The sequence below is a fragment of the Macadamia integrifolia genome, chromosome 1 (assembly GCF_013358625.1).
Source record: "Macadamia integrifolia cultivar HAES 741 chromosome 1, SCU_Mint_v3, whole genome shotgun sequence".
Classification (NCBI taxonomy): domain Eukaryota; kingdom Viridiplantae; phylum Streptophyta; class Magnoliopsida; order Proteales; family Proteaceae; genus Macadamia; species Macadamia integrifolia.
The window spans coordinates 19,867,492-19,887,014 of NC_056557.1; the positions used below are offsets into that span (position 1 = coordinate 19,867,492).

The following is a 19,523-nucleotide window of genomic DNA, read 5'->3' on the forward strand; positions in this document are numbered from 1 at the left end:
CACTTAACAGTGACTGACGGTAGGGGGTCCGAGGCTAATTTGGTGAAAGAGAGGGGGTGTTCCTCTAATATTGGAATTCTCTAGGGGGTGACGTTGTAAATTACCCAAAAAAAAAACATACACTGCCTTTTGAGAATGTGTTGAATTGGAGAAAAATTAAGTGGCTCAAATTTAACTTTTAGATGAATTGGGCATCTCCACCTAATAGTTTAAGTAAACATGGTTCCAAATATCAGTATCAAATCGGCCGTATCCGTCAATCATATCGGTGGAACGGTTCTTAGTAAGGATAGGCTGAATATGGCTGATACGTATCAGTATCAGTATCAGTCAACGCCGATATTTGAAGCCATTACTGCAAGACATCAGATTTTGCCTACTCAATTTACAGTCCCTGTTATTCTCAGATGGGAGACATGTGGGTTTCTTAGAACCTAGAGCAGCCATTACATAGCCTTTCCTCATTCTTCAGAAGTAAAGGATCACAACCACATACATGTCCAAAAAGGAAACCTCCGGAGATTTTTCTGATATGGAAGAAGCCCTGAAGAGGCAAAATTTTCTTTGCAATTTCATCAATCATTACAAGCAACAAATTGTACTATAATATAAAATGACCGCACACCTTATAGTAAAATTTCATGGTATACAAAACGACGACAAAAATTTCACATACAACAATGCTACTGCTGGAATTCCTTTTAGTATATAGGCTTCAGCCAGATTTTTTGTTCATTGGCAGAAACTACTATCTGTGAACTGCCTCAGCTGAGAGTAGGTGGAAGTAGTATTCGCCAACTCACACGGTTCAGTATGAAAACTCCACCCCTTTATTTCATTGAGTAGGTGGGATAATAAATTGAGACCTTTTGAAAATTCCTCAACTCAACTACTACGTCTTCTTAGCCTGCAAAATAATATGTTAACATTGAGGCTAATTTAATGGTCAATAAATCAGTAAGCCTTGCATGTGAAATCTATGGTGTTTAGACAAATCATGGATGATGGATGTGTTAGCTAGATTGCACCAAAACCAAGTTCGAGATGTTAAAAGAATTCAACTTTTCAATTCTTGGGTTGGACCAAGAAGAATACTATTTCAAGCAAATAGAATGACGATTGTTACAATACCTTTTTTAAATACTTTTTGTGAAGCTTCATTGCGCCGCTGCAAGCTTTTTTGGCATCTAGATTTCCGGTTATGTCATTCAATATCTGACAGTGAAGAAGCCAATGAATAGAGGTTGGTGATAGGGAGACAACCCAACGTCTTGTAGAAAAATGAATTCATAGAAGACTACCAATTCAAGCAAGATACACTGTTTATACTCTTACGCTACTCAAGCCATAGAGGGGCTTAATTTCAGAATATGCTACCCAGATACAACGACGACACAATTTTTATATGTGTTCAATTCGTTGATGGATATGGAAGTAATTGCACAATAAAGGTGCTGAAGGATATGGGTAAAATAGACTCTGGTAGAGGTAGTCAAACCGTAGATCAGTGTCACATCAAATGACAAACTGGTTGAAATGACCCATCATGTTTTCACAAAAAATGATTCTAAATACTCACTTTACAACAATTTTTGTTTTGGTAGAAACTTTAAAATGTTCTGTTGCTGCAACAGAGATGCGTGCCCCCCCACCCCCCAAAAAAAAAAAAAAAAATCCCTAATGAAGACAACTGTTTTCTTGGTTGGTGCCTCGCTGGTAAAGTGCAGGCTCCCAAGAGATCTTGGATTCAACTCTCCTGTCTTCACCTTGTGCCATAAGGCACCCCCCCCCCAGCCCCAAAAGAAAAAAAGCACTGCCCCTCTCTCTCTTGTAGCTGTAGTTAAAGTCCCATTGGGTAGTTAATAGGGGGGAAAAAAAAAATTACCATGTTAGGAAATTGAATTTATAGTTGGATTGTGGCATTTTACCTTAACAACATCATCCAGGCCCCGTGCTTCTTGCATTAGCTTTGAGCTCTTTGTTTTCAAGACACTGGCAACAAGAAAAACTGAAATAGGAAGAGGAGCTTCTGATCCACTTCTCATATTCTCCCTCTCAAACTTCCCACATTGGCGTATTGATTTCACTTTTCCTTTAGACCCCTCACCTTTTTGGCTAGCTAGATCAGGCTCCTCATATAATTCGAAGAGGTCAGGATCATATTCCAAGGCCCACATCATCTGTACAAGTTTTGAACGGCAGATATCAAAGCTCTATCAGAAAGAATGTAGCCCACATCACCCCCACTCTCCCCCCAGCCACCAAAAAAGGAAAAGAAAAAGATGTTATTATAGAAACAAACAAGTGCACTTTTGCATTCATAGAAACAATTCCATCCATATATTCGAGATCCCGATTAGTTGCCAAATAAGAAACTAGACCTCACAACTGGTGCTCTGTATTCAGGTGCTTAACACAAAAACTAACAAACTGGTCAATCTTAACATCGGCATGTAAAAAACTTCTTCTACATTAAAGGTTAAACTTCTCAACTTATCAATACAATTAGTGATGAATAGCTGAAAAATATTCTCCAGGAAGATAATCAGTGAGCTGTGTGAGATGATTTGAGAATAATGTACTTGTAGAAAAATCAGTTAATGATAACCCAGCAAAGAAATAAGATGAAAAGAAAAATCACTTGATTGTGCACATTACATCCATGGAGTATCATAAGTAATTCTCACACTGCAAAAGGAAAGAACAGGTTTGCAAAGCAAGGGGTTCTCTCAGCCTCACCTCCCTTTGCCTGCAACACAGATCTCCCCTTCCTGTGAACCTAAACAATTTCTCAGACAATGACACCCAGTTCAATTCACAATATTTTCCTCATTCCGGCCTCCACCTCAAACAAAAGATATCAGTTGGTAAAAGCACTAATCATGTTAATGACCCTCCAGGGAAAGAGACATGGACCAGTCATCTCCATGATACGGAAATTTATTCTTAAGAAAAAAAATTGTGTAAGATACTCATTCATGTGACATTCATTTGCCATTCATTCTTCCACAAATTTGTTTTCAACTAGAGTGACATTCCAAATTCTAAGTTTTGCTACACATTCAAACTAGATAGCTGTAGGATGAGCTTCAAGTTAGCTGTCAAATGTCATGTGTTCAAGTGAAGGCACCTCTTTTTCAATAAGTTAATTCAAAATGGCACAGGTCAGTTATGAATATTATACTGATTACCCTGAAAATAAATTTAAGGTAGAAAAGGGAGAAGGGGAACTGTGAGCAGATTGGTTTGAGAGCTGGTGTGGTTGAATTATACCTCCCAAAGGAACAATGAGTCACCAAATGAGAATTCTCGACGAAACAAGACCATAAGCATACGGAATGCAAATAGATAGTCACCTCCACCCAAAGTTTCTGTGCTCCGATGTCATAAAAAAGGTAAGGAAAAAAATCTCATTAGTTTTGCAATTTGAGCACCATTGACTTACATAACAAGCAAGAAAAATTCAAGATCCAAAACTATTTTTCTTAAGAATAAAGATGAGAAAAATAATTCAACCTGATAAAGGTAAATAATTGATGAAAATCATCACAAACAAGGATATAAAAAAATCAGTCATAAATATCTCAATCCCCATCCGGATCTCCTACTTGAGTTTAAATCTTGACATTATCTATACTTCCATGACTCAAACCTGTGGTGGGAACAAAAAACTGGTTTTACTATTGATCTGGTTGTGTCGCCAAGGAAATAAAATGTACCATGGCAGACAAGTAATAGCACAAGAAAAACCCTCATGAGCACGGTTTTAGTTATCGGTATCAGTCTTGGCCCAATACCAATATGATACCAATACCAGATTGGCCCGTATCGGTCAGATCGGTCAATTTTACCCTTGCTTTTCATTAAAAAAGAAAAAAGGTATTTTCTTTTACAATTTTACCCCTGTTCTGATACCAATACTTGATCCTAGGTCAGTCTCAGCTAATACCAATACAATACGGCCGATACAGCCAATCCGATACCAATACCAAAAACCATGCGTATGAGTCTTCTAATTCCACCCAGAGTGCATATCGATTTTTCTGGATAATTAATTCTTCTATAATTATAAATAAGAAAATTAATGTGTCTATAAATATAGAAAATTTTATATAGTAACGCAATCCTCCAAGAAGGAAAAACACTTAGAGAGTTTACCCAAAGCAAGCATACAAGCAGAACGCCCATCAAACACAGACAAAGGGACATCATTACCATAACATAACCTCAAACAGGTCATACCCTGTTTTGCAAGCTCATCAGCCGTCTCATTCATTTCTTGGGTTTCACTGAAACTGGGAGTAATGACCATATTAGAGCTGATTTGGGAGTTGCTCCGATTCAGGATAAGCTCCAAAAAAGACATTTGAGGTGGTATGGCGATGTTCAATGGAGGATTAGGGTTGCACTAGTAAGGAGGAGTGATCTGATTCAAATTGAAAAAAGCTAAAAGGGCTAGGGGCAGGCCTAAACTGACCATAGGAGAAGTAGAACGGAAAGACATGCGTAGTTTAGGTCTTGTCCCAAGTATGATCTAGAATAGATCTGATTGGAGGGCAAGAATATATGTAGCCAACCCCATTTAGGTGCGATTTTACTGATTTGTAGTGTTGAGTTCCTTTCCTTTTTTACTTCTACTTTTCTTTTGCTGTCTTTGATCAGATCCATGTAGCCGACCCCATTTAGTTGGAACAAGGCAGAGTTGTTGTTGTTGTATCATGTCAACACCAAACAATGAGACTTCTTACATAACAATTCAGATTAGATATGTTTTAAGAAGCATAGTTCAAGATTTTGGTTTTCAGCCTTGTCAAAACCAGGCTTAAAACCGATATTTTGGGAAACACCGAAATTTCAGTTGAAACCTGGAAGGTTTCGGATACAAGTTTCAATGGAGGGTTTTGAGGCCTAAATGGTCAAATTAGGTTCTAAAACTTCTAGAAAGCCCTATTTTAGGCCCTCTAAATACAATGAAACTCTTAGATTTTGAAAAAACAAACCCAAAATGGTAGTTTTGACTTTGGACCCTAGTTTGGTATTATACACTATATGCAGCTGTATACATTCTCTAATATGGACCATTCCACATAAAATTTAGTACTAAAGCACACATAATTCAATTAAAACAACTTATATATGCATTAGGAATCAATGAACATAAAATTATAAACTATTTCATAATTATCAAATGTTGCACATCATGCATTGTTTGTTACAAAGAGTCAAAGATATGAGAGTCAAGAATACAAGCAAGTCACCCCTATGCTCATCTTAGAGTCCTAGTACCACACTGAGTTCTGGGCAGGATAAAAAAACCATTGGAATGTTGTTGTTGCTGCTACCAAAGCAAGTTATCAACCAACTGTATGATAAATGCTGGACAAGTCATAGTACGGTGGAAGAAATGCTCGAAGTCCTCCATAACAGCCTAACAAGTGCTACTCAACAACTTGTTCCATGCTTGTACGGGAGTCATTTAGCCAAAAATCACAAATATCACAGTTGTCCCATGGTTTCCTGTCGAAACCAGCGAAATGGGTCAAAATTTCAACCCATTTTTTGTGAAATATAGTAATTTATTATAAATCTAAAGTATCATTTCAGTCGAAATTTCAGTGAAACACCGAAATCTTGTATTCCTTCACTATCGCATTATATTTTGTTTCGACCAATGTTGGAACCAAAATATTTTGCATAAAAAACAAACAATTAAGTAGATAAACAACTGCAGAAAATATGGGAACCTAGCAATGGCTAGTTAGCCAAATAAATGATATCTACCTCTTTGATTTAAGAACAAGCTGTCAACCGTAATACCTTGTTACCAAAAAAAAAAAATTGAAAAGAAACTCAATACCTACATCTCAATAGGATTGTAGACATTAAAATGTTAAAATTAATTGACAACCAGAACCAACTTACCATAGACTTACCGTGCATGATATAAGGGATTCTGATAGATTATGGAATGGAGAGATTATCTATAGTCTTCTGGCTGAAAATAGTGTAACTAAAGAGAAAACAGGAAACATTTTGTGCATACAAGGTAACAACATCCTAAGGCAGCACTTGCCACCTAAATGTTTCCCAAGTTTGTCCAAGGTACACATTAAATGAATTGATGTGAAGCTGAACCGATGGCAGCAATTGTTCAATAGCAAATCAGGAGCTCAAGGAGAACAAACTCATCTTCAAAAGTACCTCCAACAATAGCTTAAATTCGAATCAATGAGGTTAACCAGACTGATTGCAAAACTTAAATGAAACATGTTTTCCTCTCTAACAATAGTAGGTAAGGATGAAAGAGAAAACCTCACCAATTTTTCCATTTATCATGAGGTTGTTACCCAGGTAGGGCAAGGGTATGAGTTGGAAGGCATTTACATTTAAAAATGAAAGAATTTATACTTAAAAGAGACGTTCTGCTATGGAGGCCACTCCTGCTTTGAATTGTCGGGGTATAAAAATTTACAGGAAGTATAATGCTTTGTTTGGTATTGAACCACAGAAGATAAAAGAGTGGCAGATTCTTGGCATTATGAACCCCCTACAGTAAACGAGGTAGGCTCCTGCTCATGGTTTAAGATCTCAGCAAGACCTCACTAATATCTCTCTTTTCCAAAAAGGCAAGACGAGATGTATGGCGATTTATAATTGTACAAAAACTCGACCAAGATTTTGAGATCTCACCAAATCTTGCCAAGATCTCCCCTATATTTCGCCGCTCTCTCTACTTTTTTGAATAGAACACATTAAGGAGCAAGGATTTTGGAGCTTTTGCTCGAGGATCTCCATTCCTACACTCATTGAAGCTTAAAGAGTAGAGAATATTACCTCCTCGTCCACATTTGGAGTTACTTTAATTTTCAATGTATGTGAATGTGACTAATCAGTCATCAATGATAATTTTTAAACAATTAAGAAATTATCTATGTCTTTTAAATTCTTATGATTATGTTGTGTCCTGTGTTGATTGTGGAATGGAGTATATTGGCCTAGGGTCCGAAGAGTCGGAGATTACTTACATAAGTTATGAAGTCAAAGTACCGTTTTAGGTTTGATTTTTTAAAAAACTGATGTTTCCATTGTGTTCAGAAGGCCTAAAATAGGTTAAATTCCAAGTTTCAGGGGCCACAAAAACCATATGGCCACCAAGACCAACCACCAAGTCGACCGGGAAAAAATACATGATCTCGGCGAGATCTCGTCAGATCTCTCTTTTTTGGATCAGCAAGATGGGGGGCGAGAGTGAGATCTTAAACCTTGCTCCTACTTTGAATTGTCGGGATATAAAAATCTATAGGAGGTATAATGCTTTGTTTGGTATTGAACCACAAAAGATAAAAGAGTGGCAGATTCTTGTCATTATGAACTCCCTACATTCAAGGAGGCAGCTCCTGCTTTGAATAGTTGGGGTATAAAAGTTTTATAATGTTTTGTTTGGTAATGAACCAAGAAGATAAAATAGTGGCAGAAACTTGGCATTATGAACTCCCTACAGTCAAGTAAACTACTACACAAATCATGAGAACATTTAGTATAGGTGCATGATAACCCCTCCCCCCCCCCCCCCCCTGCCCCGCAGTGACAAGAGTACAGATCACAGATACTTCCTTTATGCTTTTCCAAGTAACAAACCAAAAGTTTTTTGGGATTCTACAACCTAGCAATATCTAAGTTTTATATTGTGCACATTTTTCTAATGGCTTCTGATGCTGATTAAATGGAAAGGAAACATATTTATCACCAACCAAATAAGTGGAGTTTAGGAATTGAAAATTTTGAGAATATGAAACTCAAAATGGAAATAAAGCATATGGCAAACTAGATTCCAAGAAAGGGCCAAACGGCCAAATATGTGAATGAAACCAGTACCTAAGTGTTGATGAAGCTTTGGGTCAAGTACTTGAGTAATTGATGCTAGATTACTAAGTTGTGTCTCCACGCCAACTGAGCTTTCTGTGCATCTGAAATTTGCTCGCTTTAAATTTTCAAATAACAAAGCATCTCATAAGCCACTAGAAATTAAATTAAAATGAGGAAAAGGAAAAGAATCTAGTGAATTTTCAGAAAAACAAGAATTGAATGCTTAAACTAAGGAAGTACAAAAGTCACTAAAGCTACTTCTGAACTGTTGACTTGAACATGGAACAAACTAGATTTTGCACTAAGTAGAAGATAAAAATTTCTGAAGTATTCCAATGCATTTCTTAATTAATTCTAAGGTTCCAAATGACTAGGAAAGACACAAAAGCATGTTGATATATGTATCAATAACTCAGACTTCAAAGGTCACAAGTCTTTCTGAAGTAGAATTGAAGACCTACCGGTGTAATAAGTCCAAGAAGAATCACGCTTAAAGTGGCCTAGTTCTGGTTGAACAGGCATAACATGGCTTGGGTCTGGTTGTCTTGTTTTAGGTCAGTTCTGAATCGAACCAGTGGTTCGGTGGGTCAGTTGGTTCAATTCGTGGATCAGTAAAGTGTCGTGTCATATTTTGTCTTTAATTTTATTTGGAATCTATTAATCCTTCACATGGAGGAGTCCTGCTGTGTTTATGTTTTCTTTTGTTTATTGTTTGTAACTAGGACAACTGTCCTCACATAGGGAATATTTCCTGGACAACATATGATTTGTTTGTTGAGTCCTGTTATGAATCACTATTCCTTATTGGAATGTGATTCTCTTTAACTGATTATTATAAATAAAGCATGGGGGGTACAAGCTACCCATGATTTTTGACAGTATATGCAAAGTTTTGCTTCTTGTTCTGTGGTGAGTCAAAGCATCCTCTTGTGGTGTTTAGGAGCATTTTTCTGGGTGGTGAAGCCGAGAAACCACTGGTGTTGATTCCAGTTAGACCTTGCAGTGAGAAACCCAGGCCATCTCCTCTTCTTCTTTATTTGACTTCTTTCAAAGAGCAAAGCAAGTACTGGCACAGCAGCCTGCAACAGAACCAGATCCATCCCTGCGATACAACCTTCCTATTCTATCTGGGAATTTTGGTAACTAGGAATCCACAGGTCTGATCTCTGTTCTAACATCATAAACATCAATCAGTCAGTAGCGTGATCTGTTTTCTGCTTTCAAAATTGCATCTTGCTGGATGAATCTTGTATTCCTAATCTGAGTTGGAGTATTAGCAGTTTCTCTTTTAGGTGAGGATTCAAGAACTAATCTTTATTGTTCTGTAGTCACTGATTTCATAGAAATACACGATCTGACACTGTTTGTATTGAATCTGAATATCTGACATCTAATGCTTCAAAAGATCTGTTGATTGATTAGGTTTGTGTTCTCCTAGTGACACTAGGTATTGTCCACGCAAGCAGATCCAACTTTAAGATCTTGCTAATAAGTATCTGTTCTAGGCTTATAAACTAGCACTTGACGAGGAGGATCTCCTGATCGGAGCTGTGGATCTGGAGTTATTAATTTTTACCTAAATCTGGACTTCTCTTACTGTTTTGATCCTGTTGTTATCAGTATTTGCTTTCTGTCAAGTCAATATGAGCATGAATTCGGAAGCAAACCAATTACTTGAGGACTCAGGGCACTGGTTTATGCCAACAGAAATATTTAAGGTTTACAAATTGGGGGAAAAAAAAAAGGTTGGATTAACAGAAGCTAACACTTCTAACAGATCACATGATTCACATCAACAGAAGCTTACACTTTTAACAGTGTTTCAACCATAAATCTTCGGGCTAGAACAAACATCCTTGAAGTAGGTGAAGCCTGATTACAGAAGTTCAAGTTGTTTCATGAACTACTCATCAAATAACAAAAGCATAAGATTTGGTTATGTCATATAACAATCTCATTAAGAATAGTAGTACATTTTCGAATGAAAGCAAAGAGTGGGAAATTCAGCCACCTTTTACTCAATTCCATCTCTTTACTTTTGAGACTTCGGCCCACATTTTGGAGGAGCATCGAAATTTCATTGATGCTACCTTGAATTTTCTAGGTTCTTAATGATGCTTGGCCAGAAAGGGAAACTAGTGGAAGGGGAGGGTGGAACTTGTAAGGGGGCATCTCATATGAAACCTCTCATCTTTTGTCATTTGTTGGACAGCATGGGAAAGAAAGAAATTGCAGAATATTCAAGGACGAGCCTTCTCTTTGTAGGTGCTCTTAATGGAAGATGATTGAACCATGGGCCATAAACATCAGTAATAAACAAACATGTGGAAAACAATAAGAGGAAAGATGTTTCTAAGCAATACACCTGCTAACAGAAAAAGCTATTCTAACATAGAATACATGAAGATATTAAAATACACCTGCTAATAGAAAAAATACAAAGGGTTTGTTACACAAAATCTTAATTTAAAAAAGAAAAGGGGGTGCGAATGTTTCATGCATTAGGTACTATGAATCTATCAAATTAGTGAAAGAGAAATTATAAATATTTAAAATAGCATATAGTACAGAAATCTCCAAAAATACACGGGATTCATATGGTGTCTGTATGCAGAAGAGTTCTCATATTTGAGGGAACAAGAAATACTACCAATCTGCGCATCAAGCGTTCAAAGCACCAAAATGCATCTGCTTCATCTTCAAGAAGTATTATCATTGGGGAGCAAAGATCACTCATTCCTGCTCAGTAATTTATATGAGTTCACATGTTTCAGCACCTTGTTGCAAACAGTAAGCATAGAAATCATGGAACAGTTTTCTTAATTAAGGAACCATAACCATAAATACATATAATTTGGAGATACAAAATCAATTGGTGAGGTGTGGTAAGGGAAAAACCTGACCATGGAGGACTTTCGCACAAAACTAAACAAATGGTGCAGTAAACCCAGGGAAAGAAGACGGCAGGATAGAATATAAGTTCTCAGGGTTGCAAAGTACATGCTGAAGGGACCTTAATTACTAAGTTCCCAAGATTGATGTTTGTTTTGCATTGCAGTTTTCCCCAATTCTTCAATAAATCATTCTATTCATTTGAAAAGGGTAATTATATCATTCCCCAGATACGCTAATTACATAAATTCATAAAATTGACAATCTGGAAATCAACTCTTCACTTCTTTTGCAGAATTTGGATGAAACAGCTAAGAAATAATAAGATTTCCTGTACTTTGGTGAATCATTGCCTTTTTCAGTTCCATTTTCCATTTCGACTCCTTGCAGGTTTTCCTTTTCTTCAGTCTCCCCTAATGAATATAAAATTTCTCTACTTATGATCATTCTTTGTGTGTCAAAGAAGGAAAAAGTTGAGAAATGACGAGCAATCTTTCACAAGATTCCAAACATCTAAAATTCTGGTCAACTAAAATTTCCCAACAGATTGCAATAATAGAAGGTTAGCCATTATCTCCAATTGGATGAGGAGAAAACTTGAGTGGCGTGGCCACTTTAGGCAAGAGATTTCACACCGTATACTGGATTCTGCTCCCAACTTCCCCAACTAAGATTCTTTCTCAAATTTAATGAGAGTGCAGTATCAACTGCTTATAACGAAAAAGGGAAAATATTTGATTACCCACCTTGACAATAGCCAACATCTTTATCTATCCAGGCATAAACTGCTAGAATATCCCAAAGCTTTGATAAATTTTCTTGCTTCTCATAAAACACTAACGTCCTGTCAGTCCGAACCACGTCAAGACCTAGCAAAAAAAGAAAAAGAATTTTTTCCTTAATATTAAAGCTAGAAAACACACATTGATGCCATGATTTTTAAGTTCAATAGAAGGTTATAAAATTCCCATGTTTCTGTCCTACAAAAAATTATTATGGATAAGGTAGGAACAAAGAACTTATGAGGGAACCCTTTTTTTTTTTTTTGGGGGGGGGGTGGTTTAGAAAGGGGAAAATAATATATTAATAAAGAAAAACGAGCAGCTGGGCTCTCAAATAGCAAGAGAGAGAACAGAAAGCGATATATCTTCATACAATCTATGTTAATGAGAAAACCTAATAATGGCATTCAATTCCCAAAAAGGGCCATTACACTGTGCTAGTCCCGCCTATGTGAGGTCCAGGGAGGGGAATGGTAGTCAATTCCCTAAACAGAGTAATCAGTCAATAAAATTCTTTAAAAGAAAAGTTTTGTGAGAAACCTAATAATGGTATCCAAAAACCTTTTTTTTTTTTTGTATGTGTGTGTGTGTGTGTGTGTGCGCGCGCGTGCTAGAAAGAGAGAAAAAAAAGAACAGTGCCATCATAAGAGAAAATATTTGAACTTCTACACTCATGATACAGCTAAAAAAAAATAGCAACCCAGTGCACGAGGTTCCCGCAACTGCAGGGTCTGGGAGGGGCAAATGTAAGCAGCACACTCATGATACAGCCATAAATGCAAATTTATGTTCAGCCTTTCTAGACAGATATTTGCAGTGAAAAACTGAATCCACATGCAGAAAGCTAATGTTCTATACTAACGTGAAACATGAAAAAATAGGATCAGAAGTCATATCCCAAAAACAAACAAAAGAGCACTTTGTGGCAACGTGAATGACGAACTCTAAAGCAGTTTTTGGTATTTTAATAGCTAAAGGAAATGGTAATTTCATAAAGTAATGCCTTTTGATGCTTTGAAAATGACCAAAAATAATCCAGGATTTGAATAGGTAATCCAGTACAATTTGTTTACAGAATTATAAATTTCTATTCCCCATAAACTTGCAACTTTAAAGGAGACGACAATTACAGAACAGCAGTGAAAGCACCTAGGTTATAAATCCATAAATATCCTCACAAAGAAAAAGACTTACCTATTTGATGTAGGGTAAGTTTCCACTGGATTACTTTCTTGTCCAGAGGAACATGGCTTGTTGCCTCATTTGGTACATGACTATTTTCCCCCTTTACCTCTTCTGGCGTATTATACGTGCTTGAACTTGCACCATTATTGGATTCATTTTCACATGAAATCTCAGAGTCTGAAGTATCACCATCTGCTTCAGGAGCTGAAGCCAATCCTTTACTTGGATATGCTTCCAAAAGATTTAAAGGATCCTGAATAGGCACACCATCCTCGGTGATTAAAGGCGCTGTGATAATCCTGCCACTGCCAACAACAGAATCCATCTGCTTGCAATCTTCCTTCCATATAGAATATTGCATCCTGAAATTGCATTCATAAGAAGGAAGTCAAGAGATGACATCCTTGGGAATTTCAAAATGTACCCTCAACACTAAATAGCAGCATACCAAATACTGTACTACACAAAATAATACAAATAAAAGATGCATACTTGTCAAGCCTCAAGAATGTCTTTGACTTTGGCTTATTTCCTTTACGGAAATGGGTGGTTCCTAGTTAATATGCTCCGCTCATGGATACACATGCAAATGCATGGATGACAAAGGTAAAATTAAGATAAAATTTTCTCAGAGAAAGAACAATAAATGCAAATTAACTTCTTTAGGTACTTGATGAAACATCACAATGCTTTTACCAGTCAATGCACACATAAGGATCTGGTTTTCTTCAAACTAGAACCATACACATATACAATTTGAAAGCCAATACATTAATAAATTAGGTGAAAGGTTGCCTGCTCTACGCAGACCATGTAACCTTTCCTGGTCTAAAGACCATACAGCCAAGTAACAAATTCCCATTCTAAGTAGTATTTATATATCCAAAATTCCTTAAAGTAGTGTCACAGAATAATTGTTTCAAACAAGGAGGATGACCTTAAAAAAAAAAAAAAATGGAGGATTGCTCCTCCCAGTGTGCCCAAATACATAATCCCTTCAGTATAAGTTTCCCAACAATCCCTGCTCCCTTCCTTCTATATCTCCTCCTCTTATTGTTCCATTCACTACCGGAGTGAACCAACATCAGGATTCAAAATTCCTAACAGCATGCTGAAGTTGGAAAAAGAATTACCTTCGGCGTTGCCGTATTGCGTCTCTATCATCAAAGGTGCTCTTAGGATCATAACAACCGAGTAGAAACTCCCACACTTCTCCCCTAATTGAAGGATGAACACCCTGATTTGATATATATATATATATATTAAAAAAAAAAAAAAAAAACCATTAACTGACAATTCATTTTTTGTAGACATACATAGAATTGACGAATCCTGTACATAACAAATTTCCCCATGGCATATCATTAATTTAGTGTGGTGTACATTAAACAAGAAAATCATAAATTTAGAAGTTGCTTTTACCAATATGAATGAAGGTGTAATCCAAAGATAATTAGAATTGTGTTATTACTTCCATCCCACAAAGACTGGCCTTTTTCCCATTTTCATCATCCCAAATGGTCTGTCCATCATGCAAATCAAGTCATGGATTTTTCGTAAGTTTACGACTATCACCACAATACAAATTTCCTTTTATTATCAAATTTTAAATTTAGAAAATAAATGGGAGAGGACTCTTTACATTGAAAATAAGTGTCTTCCATGCTTCAAACTCTCCTCCCAAAATTATGGGACTTTTAAATGAGGACAGTCATTGTAGGACAGTGGGAGTAGCATTTTATTAAAATTTCAAGATTTTTCTGAATCCTAATCCATTTATTAATGTAACAGTACAATAACAACAACAACAACTCAGCCTTATCCCAACTAAATGGGGTTGGCTACATGGATCTGTGCAAAGTACAAAAAGAAAAGTGTTACATACCCAAGATCTGTAACCAATAACCTGAGAGAGGAGATAAGAGAGAACAAGAGAAGAGGGCAGCCAATTGTGTTATACAGTCCCCTCCCCCCCGCGTCAATATATATTAGCCAATAGCCAATGAGTTACAATCTAATTAGGTAACTAGTACCTTTTACAGCAAAAGAATATAAGAAAGAAACCTATTCTAATTAGGATATAGAAATCTAGCTTAACTAGGAAACAAGATAACCTAAAAAGGAAAATAATCAACTAAATCAAGGTTAGGACAAACCCCCAACCATGACATATCTTAACAAAAGGTAAAAGTAAAAGGCAAGAAAAAGGAAATGGACACTAACAACGACTCAGAAAAATCCTAACTAAATGGGGTCAGCTACATGGATCCTAGCCCTCCAATCAGCTCTATTCAAGGTCATACTTGGGGCAAGTCCTAAATTGTGCATGTCTTTCATCACCACCTCTTTTAGATTCTTCAATCCAAAATAGATCACTCCCCTTGTGCATCTGAAAGTCACCGTTGCATATGGTCATATCACCTCAAATGACTTTCTCAGAGTTTATCATGAATCGGGGCAACTCCCAAATCAACTCTAATTTGAACATTCTTTACTTTATATTTCCTAGTTTTTCCACACAACATCTCAACATCTTCATCTCCACTACACATAGCTCATCTATATGACACTTCTTAACTACCCAACATTCCACCCCATACATCATAGCGGACATACAACATTCCTATGGAATTTTCCTTTAACTATAAAGGAATCAATCAGTCACACAATACTCTGGATGCACTCTCCACTTCATCCCTACCCCTTTAATTATATGTGAAACATCATTCTCTATGTCACCTTGTTTATTTATAATTGACCCCAAAAATATTTAAAAAGATCACTTTGTGGTAACTAGAGACAAATATGGTCAATGATCTTTGTTCTAACCACTTATCTCAAAATCTTGAGCTATTAGTAAAAGCTACAACAATGTATAACAACACAAACACACACCCCCTCAAGCCCACACACACACGGATTTGCATGTGACACCATCTCATGGCACCAAAGGGCACACGAGATGGTGTCACATGGTATCACAGCAGAGAGGTTGAGTGTTCGACTCTTGCGAAGTGCCAAAGGGAGTTTTCGCCCACTTCTTTTCCTTGGTATCATTTGTGGGCACACGTATGTGTCATAATTTTCCCCCAATTCTTTCCCCCAAGAGAGTGTTGACTAGAATATGCAACACAATTCTTTTGATCACGAAAAATTAAAATAAATAAGTAAATCAAACAATCCCAAGATATCTTGCGATGGCAGCAAAACAGCCTACACACATAAGATAATGTGTACCTTTCAAATTGATTAAAAAGTGATTTGGATTACACTCAATTAATGTGACTCTTTGATTCATTAAGCAATTTGATCAAAATGATCATCAGGTCTAACAAGATCCAAATTTGACTGAAAAACAACAAAATTTGTTTCAGAAAAAAGTCCACTGCAAAAGAGAAAAAGGTCGGTGTAAGAATTGAGACAGTTGGTATTCAGAGATAACAATATCTCATTAACCATATATACCCAACAGAAAGGGAAGGAAACAATTTGAAGAAGATCAGCAACTCCTACCTACCATGACTGTATTTCCAAAAAAGATGGAAAAATAGAAGTAGAGAACAAGAAGAATATCTATGTGAAATAAAAACCAATAATTGGTAAAGAAAACTTCAAGGTGATTTGATTTCAATTCCAAAGACTTTCAGCCAGACTTTTGGGATCCATCAATTCCACCCACTCACAGCCTATTCATGCAGTCTGTGATAGCGGTTCAGAATAGAAATAACCAGTTCAGAATTTTCACGACGTAGGATGCAAAACTATTTTTACGATGGAATTGTGTTCTAAGAAAATAATGGATGCATTTTTCAAAGCTCTTGGGGGCCAACTACAACAACGTTTTTTTTCTCAAGGCTACTGTAGAAATGCAACCCTAAAACGATGCAGAAGATAATGGAAAAAAACAAACAATGCACACAGATTTTACGAGGTTCGGCAAGGTTGCCTACGTCCCCGGTGAGATGAGATCCTGCTTCACTATCAATGGAGAATAGGGTTACAGCGCTCGTCCTCACACCTCTCAGTATTGCTTGCATTACAGAGAAAGAAACCCTCGCTACAAATATATATAGCGAAAAACCCTAATCCGGATTAAACTACAATTGCCACCCTAATCCGGATTAAACTACAATTGCCCTCAAATAAAAAATTCGACCGGGGGGCTACGCCCCCCTACACCCCCTGCATGCAGGGGGGCCTCCTGCCCCCCTTGCAACCCCCACGGCCCGCTAACCGGCTAGCGGGACCGCCGTCCTGGCTGTCTAGGTGCTGCACCAGTACTCCCTGGATTAAACTGCGACGGAATACAAGACATCATACACCAACAGCTACCTAGTACAAGATTTGTACACATAGGAGATAATTATTAGGGAACAGGATTGTCCAGAGGAACTGCATATTTGAGAAACTATTGTGAGGGCAAACAATGTTACAAAGAATGCTTAATTTAATCTTCTACACAGATGACCTAAAACAAGTCTATAGAAGCTTTCAACCAGAACAATGTCCTTACCCCACGTTGGATTCTGCTAAGTGTCTTTGAGATATCTAGACGACCTTCTGGAGTAAATGCAGCATGCCATTTCCTTGCACTTAAAGTTTTCCCAGCCTGTGTAAACATTTTAGAATAGAAGGATCTGTATAAATAATACACAGCATAAAATAAAACCAAAATGAAGAAGAGAAACTATAATTGAGATGAACAACCATGGATAGCTCTCATTACGCAATAGGATACACATTTTTCTTATTAATGTAAACTGTAAAGTCATATAAATCTTGGAAAGGAATTAATGACTTCATTTGGATAAAATAATAATTAGAATTCTGAAGTTTTCATGTGTTTTTGAAACTCATGGTAATTTTTCAGGAGTTTGAGGTGTAAACTGCCCAAGAGTGCTCAAAAAGGACTTACTGCAATTATTATTTGTTTGTTTTGCTGTACATATCTCCCAAGCAGATTCTGATTATTTCATTCTTTCACAGTGGGGTGGGAACCCCAGATGGGAGATAGGAGGGCCTAGCCAGTGAGGGGAAAATAGTGTCAAAGGCCATTGCATAGTCAGTCAGTGAGTTTACAAGTCGGCAGAGTTCCTTTCAGATAGTAGTCTGACCCCAGATGGGAGATAGGAGGCGTAGCCAGTGTGGTGAAAACAGTGTCAAAGGCCATTGCATAGTCAGTCAGTGAGTTTACAAGTTTGTAGAGTTCCTTTCAGATAGTAGTTTGGCCCCATCTCAAGATGCTAGTAAGAGACAACATATGGTTGTGCAAGTATGTGTTTGAGGAAAGATAAGGATTTATGGAATAGATATATATATATATATATATCATCCTTTGAAGAACCGAATCATTTTTCTGCCCTAGAAGCTCCAGAGAGTTACATTAAACAGTTCTCACATTCCGCTTCTCATTAGAATCTAACAGCAGAGGTTTACTTGTTAAGACAGTGATCTGAAATGCAGCTCAGGTCATGGTCATGCTTATAGCTTCTAGATTCTGGAGTTAAATAGAATATTGAAAATTTTGTTGTTATCGAAGTTGCCAAATCAGACCAGACGACGCTATGTTTCACCACCTAGGTTCCATCAATTACAACTAAGTTTCATTATATTGACTTGAGTTACTTGAATCTCCTACAAATGCAATATCAGAGGATTACTGCTTCCTCAGACCAGATGACGCTATGTTTCAGCATCCTAGGTTCCATCAATTATAACTAAGTTTCATTAATATTGACTTGAGTTACTTGAATCTCCTACAAATGCAATATCAGAGGATTACTGCTTCTTTACAGATAATGACAAAAATTAAGCAACCCCCCTCGCCGGGCTCCGGAAAAATGACATTATAATTATTTCCCACCAGAAAATAAGTCCGAAACATCAGAAGAATTTTCAAACAAAGCAATGGGTATGTTAAAAACATAGAAAAGGCAATTGTTTCATCGGGGGAAATATAAAAAAGACATTAAAATCAATAAATATTACGAAGAATTTTGATTTAGAAGCAAGAATTATTAAATGCAATCTAACAAAAGAGGATATCTATATAAAGCAATCAACGGATCATAATGAACAAGCACGTGAAAATATCTTATAATAAATAGAAAATAAATTGAACCTTGATCTTGAAGCGAGTCTTAGGAACATCGCTGCATTCAGGGCGAACTTCATAGAAGGAATCAGCAGGAGTACCAGGGTCCTTCCACATACCGAAACAGAAACTCGAACGAATCCGGCAACAAAATGATCACCGACCAGAAGAACAATCGGAATCTGGATTTGTATTTAAGATATCCAAAAAAAAAAAAAAAAAAAGATGAGAGGAAATCCTATATGAACCAGACCAGCAAGCGCGAGCTGGATCCCCTTGAAAATGTTTAATCCTTTCTTTGAAGATTTGTAAGGGGATCCAGAAAAAAAAAAATGGGGATTTGATTCACAAACTCGCCGCAGAGAAGAAGAAAAAAAAAACTGAAAAAGAAAAAATGAGAGAAATTTTTATTTGTTTATTATAGATACAGAAATTGGTTTTTTTTTTTTTTAATTCAGAAAAATAAAAAAGAAAAAAGAAAAAAAATATATAATTGGTTGGTTAAAGAATCAGAGAATTGAGGTGTTCATGGAGGAGAAGACGACTTCTTCTCTCTTTCTTCTTCTTCTTCCATTCTATAATATCACACCACCGCTTACGCCATGACCACGAGACTCGATAGAACTTCCAACACGGAATAGTCCGTTAAAAGCGTTAAATGCTCGAACCACCACCCAGACCGACCAACTAACTCTTATCTCTCA

At 36.9% G+C, this 19,523-nt stretch overlaps 1 protein-coding gene across 2 annotated transcripts; it reads right to left on the reverse strand.

Annotated features, from left to right (window-relative positions):
• Positions 1-533: 533 nt before the first annotated feature.
• LOC122081247 (rab GTPase-activating protein 22-like) lies at positions 534-19,523 on the reverse strand. 2 transcript variants are annotated; one of them, XM_042648280.1, is made up of 12 exons: positions 19,365-19,523; positions 18,847-19,001; positions 17,239-17,334; positions 13,859-13,962; positions 12,735-13,087; positions 11,505-11,627; positions 10,517-10,605; positions 7,876-7,981; positions 3,274-3,371; positions 1,929-2,180; positions 1,132-1,215; positions 534-907 (listed from the first exon to the last, which is right to left on the reverse strand). In XM_042648280.1, the coding sequence occupies exons 2-12, from the start codon at positions 18,934-18,936 to the stop codon at positions 893-895; spliced, it is 1,410 nt and encodes a 469-aa protein (XP_042504214.1). In that variant the 5' UTR covers positions 18,937-19,001; positions 19,365-19,523; the 3' UTR covers positions 534-892. The 2 variants fall into 2 exon arrangements, with proteins under 2 accessions (XP_042504214.1, XP_042504222.1); XM_042648288.1 differs by having other exon boundaries at positions 18,847-19,503.